The sequence below is a fragment of the Protobothrops mucrosquamatus genome, unplaced genomic scaffold, assembly GCF_001527695.2.
Source record: "Protobothrops mucrosquamatus isolate PMUCROS unplaced genomic scaffold, P.Mucros_1.0 scaffold129, whole genome shotgun sequence".
Taxonomy (NCBI): Eukaryota; Metazoa; Chordata; class Lepidosauria; order Squamata; family Viperidae; genus Protobothrops; species Protobothrops mucrosquamatus.
The window spans coordinates 1407290-1413389 of NW_015386496.1; the positions used below are offsets into that span (position 1 = coordinate 1407290).

At 33.7% G+C, this 6100-nt stretch overlaps 1 protein-coding gene across 2 annotated transcripts in view; it reads left to right on the forward strand.

Moving 5' to 3' along the window:
- The window catches only part of PGAP1 (post-GPI attachment to proteins 1), a 36977-nt gene extending 33701 nt beyond the window's left edge, over positions 1 to 3276 (forward strand). For both annotated transcript variants that reach the window (XM_029283551.1, XM_029283552.1), the window contains exons 22-24: positions 1495 to 1718; positions 2282 to 2386; positions 3138 to 3276. In XM_029283551.1, coding sequence (XP_029139384.1) covers positions 1495 to 1718; positions 2282 to 2386; positions 3138 to 3276 — 468 coding nt within the window. The remainder of the gene's footprint in view (positions 1 to 1494; positions 1719 to 2281; positions 2387 to 3137) is intronic.
- Positions 3277 to 6100: the final 2824 nt, after the last annotated feature.

A 6100-nucleotide genomic window follows, 5' to 3' on the forward strand; every position in this document is an offset into this window, starting at 1 on the left:
CTTACCAAGGCATTGTAAAGTGGTATTAACACTTCATGTGATCTTGATTCTATCCCTCTGTTAATGCAGCCTAGCACTGTGTTGGCCTTTTTGGCAGCTGCAGGACACTGCTGGCTCATATTTAGGTGATTGTCCACTAAGACTCTGAGGTCCCTCTCACAGTTACTACTATTGAGGCAGAAAATAGGTTTGTATGAGGATTATTGCATTGGTTATGTCACTGTTGGCTCTCCAGCTCTTTGCACGCTACTTTTTTCAGAGTTTTATGTTCCATTCTTCTGAGAGCATATTACAGAAGAAACAATAATTATAATTCTCAGTCTTAGGTTTACTGTCTAAAATAGAGGTCTCCAAACTTGGCAACTTTAAGACTTGTGGGTTTCAACTCCCAGAATTCCCCAGCCAGCATTCCCCTGGTCTAAAAGACACAATACCTAAGGGAAATGATTGGAGAAAAAGAAATGACGAAAGACCCCACCCTTGCCCCATTGATGATGGTTCACTCAGTGGTTCAGATAGGTGAAAATAGAGTCTCTTCTTAAAAACTTCCAGTGTTGGAGCATTCACTGCTTCTGGAGGTGAATGCTCCAACACTGGAAGTTTTTAAGAAGAGACTGGAGAGCCATTTGTCTGAAATGGTGTAGGGTTTCCTGCCTGAGCAGGGGGTTGGAGGTCATCGAGTCCAATTTTATTATTATTATTAACTTGCCCTGATATTTCTGTTCAGGGCAAGGTGGTCCCTCAAAAGACACACAAAGGGCCATATATATTCAGGAGATACTAAAAATAAATGTGTGTGTGTGTGTGTGTGTGTGTATACAGAAAGTTTTTTTTTCAGACAGACCAGTCTGATCCACTGACAAAGAGGGGAGGAGAGCTGGTGGCCTGGTGGTTAATACAACTGCCTAGCATGCAGGCTGCCCAGGTTCAAATTCCATAGAGGGTATGGCTAGCTAATGAGAGCAAAATAAGCTCGAAATAGCTATTCTAGTCTCCCATTTAACTCTTTAACTCTTTGTCAACAAAAAAGAAATTTGGATTTGTAGTGTATTGCAGTAGCGACTTTAGCCTGCTTAACGCCCCTAGTTTGGGGGGCTGCAAGGCAAAAGTGATTATAAGTAGAACTGCAGTATAGCAGTCAAAATACCAAGGTGCATTAATCAAGAAAAAACTTTCTCTGTGTGTGTGTATATATATATATATAAATTTATTTTTAGTATCTCCTGAATATTTTGCCCCAGAATGTATGCTAAGTTGCAAGAACTAGTCAAGATGGGGACAGTAATTAAAAATAGTATTAATCCTCCATCAGTAAGGAGCCTGATTTAAAATAAAACAATAATATATGATCCCATGAATTTAAATGACTGAATTACATTTGTATGTTATTGGTCATGCTATTATTAAATTATTTTGTGGATATTTCAATTTACTCTTTATACTTTTTATTAACTAATGCTGAAAAACCTGTGAAATATATTTATATTTTTATAGCCCATAAAGAACCTAGAACCTAAATCAGAAGATTCAAAAATCGAAGGGGAGAACAGCTGCAGATCAGAGAATTGCCTTTCAGAATCAAGAAACTCACCCAGCACCACCATGGCCAATGACAGCATTATAGATAGCCTTAAAATGCATGTCACGGTCATCAACTTAACCACATGGATTGTGCTTCTTAGTTGTCCATCTTTAATTTATTGGCTAGAAAATATCAGGTAATCATTCCAAATTTGCAGGTTTTATTTTAAAAAAATTGTTATGAGATGGCCCTGTAAGTTAATATATGTGCTATTAGAAGAGTTCATGAAATATTTGGTTGTGTATATGAAATCAGTCCAAATGCCTAATAATGTGAGAGGTAGTCACAGTACATTAGCAGGTAGAGAACTAGAGAAATAAATATTTAAAAGTTAAAAGATAACTTAGAACCACAAATGTTTTAAATGTTTAGCATACTAGGAATCTATCTTGAAATGAAAAATCCATTATAAGTATTTCTTCATTATCTTAAAATTGGCATTGTTTTTTTTCCCAGTTTCTGAAATGTGAGATAGTTCACAGTAACCCAATTTTTGATTGTTAAAACAGCTTTAATTGAGAGGAAAGGTTGCATTTGGGCCATCTAATGACATGGTATTGATTTCCCTATTTCTCTGCTTGTTTTATTTTCAACCATCTTTTTTAGCTCCTTTAGTGTATTTTGTTGTTGCTACTAGAAAAATGATGTTCCATGTGAATGATACAATAGTCCTTTGTGTTTTCTTTCTTTTTAAATTAGATACCATATCAGACTTGATCCTGATCCATGTAGACTTGTTGCTGTTATTCTGATAATTATTTTGAGTATACTCATGAATACAAGTACTACAAAACTTAAATCAAGGTACTTTAATTATCTTTGTTTTAAATTGCACTACGTTGAACACTCTTGTATCAAATTGTTTTCCCTTCTGATAGTACATTATTAGGATTTGGACCAAAGCAAAGAAGAATATTTTAGCTTTCAGAACTGCTTTAGATCCAACAAAAGCTCTCTGTAGTCAGAGGATGGGGATGGGATTTGTTTATTTTCATCTTATTCCAGACTTATTTTTTTCTGTTTCCTACACTAAAAATAAGCTTAATTTTTCAGATCATTTCAGATCATTTTGCAATTCTGCTAGCTGACAACTCTCATATAGTCATTATTACAGAAGTGAAAGAAACAGTATGAATTGCTCTCTTATAAACTGGTGAGGGAGGGAATGGAAATCTATATGGACTTTACACATTTTTTTCCTTTTAATATCAGCCAGGGGGTAGATGGTTCTCTGAGGTGATAAATTCCAGTTTCTTGGCTTAGCATATTCTAGGATGTTTTTCTGCAAAGTAATTATATCTTGAACATTACTCCATAGTATTGCTTCAATAATATCTGTTGTTTATTTGCTATGTCAGCCTTTCCAGCTTGATAACCCCATCCACCAATAAATTATACCTGTATCTCCAGTCAGCATAATCATGTTGGCTTGGGAATTGTGGAAGTTGAAATCAAATACCATGTGAGATTAGAAAAGACCAAGACTAACAAAAGTACTCACGCATCTCATTGCTTGAATAATTTATTTTATTCTCTTTTTTTTCTCTTCCTACAGTAAATTATTGAAGATTGCAGCATATTTTCCACTTCTTTTCTCTGTTGCTGCTGTAGTTTTTGCGCCTGTTTATTTATATCAAATGCCATACTTTGTAATAATTCCTCTTTTTTTACATTCATTATGCAGCATTGTGTAAAATCTTTAGCTGGCCAAAACAGTAATAGATGTGGAAGTATAGATAATATAGGAAAACCTAAGCCTCATCTTCTATCCATAGTAGAAAATGGAAAGGCTTTAGGTTTCCAAAGTGATATTTCATGATAAGAAAACAATATTTTTATTTACTAATTTTTAAAAGAAATAGTTGCATAAATGTGTTACTCAGTAAGCACTTCGTTCTTGACACTGAGGGAAAACATGGTTGCATCAGTTCCTTGGTTTTGAAGCAAATGGCTTTTACTTATTTATTTTAAAGTTGCAAGTTTACATGTACCGTATACTTCTGTGTTCTTACTTCAGTCAACAAGTGACTCTAAACAGACAGACAGAACAATTGAATTGCTGATAAAAATGATTATACGTTCTTACCCCATTATTGGCAACTGATATAATTTTGTTTTTCCTTTGGGTCTATACAATTTATAATACTAATGTGTCAAGATTGTTGGTGATAAATCCAAAGACATATCTGAGGTTGCAAATTTATGAGATAATTGAAAGCAGTACATAAAAGTGTACTCAATGTAATGTAATTTAGTAAGTACAGTATACAAGAAGATTGTATGCTGCCTGTTCTATTAAAATCTGTAGTTAGGGTAGGTGAATATTTCTATGCAGAGGAAAATCTGTCTTTATGGACAAACATATAGGAAATAATTTTGAATCACCATTCCCATATTTATTTTGGCAATATTACTGTTGGAATAAATAAGATATCAGTATGTATTGCGAAATCCACCCACAGTAGAAATGGAACGTTAATGGAGTATTTTCTTCATAGAAGCCATTTTATTCAAGGGCAGTGAAACCCTGCATTGTGTAAATGATCATTTGATCATTTCTCTAATACGTTCCTTTCTACATACGTCACTGGGCAATTCTTATAATTCCTAATAACTATGTTGGAAAGTCCAGGTTAAAGACAGACAATTCAGAAAAGTTCCCTAGAGATTTTAAAATGCATCCTAGAAGTATTTCATTAGATTAGAGTAACATTTTGCTAATGTTATTCAGCACCTCTTAGGTCCATCAGAAGTCATCTTAGTGTAGAGCTAGACACTTCTAGTTGATTAGAAAAATGTTTCCATATTATTTGGATTGATAAAACATAGACATCAAAGAAATCAATACTTATCTGTGCACTAAGAAGTTTCAAAAGAATGTATCTTTGGGCAGAACTATGTTAATATTATAACCATTTAAAAAGCAGCAAATATTTTGCTTCTTTAAATAAAATGTATGAGCATTATATCTAAAGATAAATTTTTGCTGCTTTTGCATATCACCATGAGCTTAAAAGTTGGCAATCACTGCATATCTTAGCACTTCTTTTACATAATGGCTCATTTCCTCTTCCAACTGCTACCTGGAAAGATAGGTTTCCTCTAAACCAAGTTATAATACATATTTTCCTTACTTACATCCACTATAATTCCTGCCTAAAGTGCCTTTGGTTAGTTATTTGTCTCTGTTTATCATTCTTTTTTCCTAATTTATTAAAAAATATTTATAGAATTGTTCTGTAATGTTAATAGTTTAGTAAATTATGCTATGTGTGAATCATTACATGTGCTATTGTTACCATCTTTACATGGAATGCTTCAAGGTCAAGCCAGTCTTGGTATCCAGACATACTTTTAATAAGATATTAAAACGTTCTCTTGAAAAAAGTCCAATATCTAATTTTCAGCTGGTTTTATGGCAGTAAACTGAGCTACCGGTATACTCTGTGTCTTGCAGTGAGTCTTTTTTACTGCTATACTGGGCTTTTTTGCCAACAGCTGGCAGAGAACAAAAAGTAGTGCAATCTATTCTCAGACCTCATTCAATGAAGGCTGACCTTGGAAAGCATTTCTATACATCTTATAGCTGTATGCTAAATAGAATTTTGGCAGTGATCTTTTGTCTCTTGTCAGGGCCACAGCAAGGGAAATGGCACTTGTCAAATTATTCTTTCTCAAGCAGAAGCTAAGGTCACAAAAGTTCTCTTCAAATTCATGCATTGGCATCTCCTGGGAAGCTTGTCCTTCAGATGCCAATGAAAACTTGAATTTGTTAAAGGTCATAATGGGTCTTAGTAAAGGCTCTAACTATATAACTTTTATCTATTTTGCAGTGCATATGGTGTGGGTATGTGTGTGTGTCATGGTAGCTAATATTTATTAACGTGGTGGTAGCTTATTGCATACTAGCTCATAATCTATGGCTATTCAGACTCAAACCATTAGAAGTTTAGGAGCTATCCAATACACTTTAGAATCTGTAAGACACCTCTGGACAATCTATTACAGATTTATGTATTACTAGAAAATCAAAGCTATTGACTGTGGTCTGATACCTGTATTTGAGAAGCGGGTGAATTGAGTAATCTCTAATCATATTCTTAATGAATGGATGCTATTTTACATGCTATGTGAATTGTGCATACTTAGGATGTATATAGTACTTTTATTATCCTTTTTACATATTTTTGTACCTGCCGATAGATTAATAATGTATAGTTTTAGATTGTATATTGAGAGTAGTTTTACACTTTTATCTGAAATGTTTGGCTTTTTTCCTATTTTGGATCCATGCTTCTTTTTGCTTTTAATTTGGATTTACAGTGTCCATTGAAAACAAATAAGAAGCAGTGCAATTGTAGCCAGGCTACTTACAAGAAATTAAAATTAAAACATTACTACTTTTTAATAGAATCCAGGCAGTCTCCAAGAATCAACAAGAGCAGCTATATTAAATTCTCACAGCTGAATTAGACATCATCATTATTATTATTATTATTATTATTATTATTATTAGTA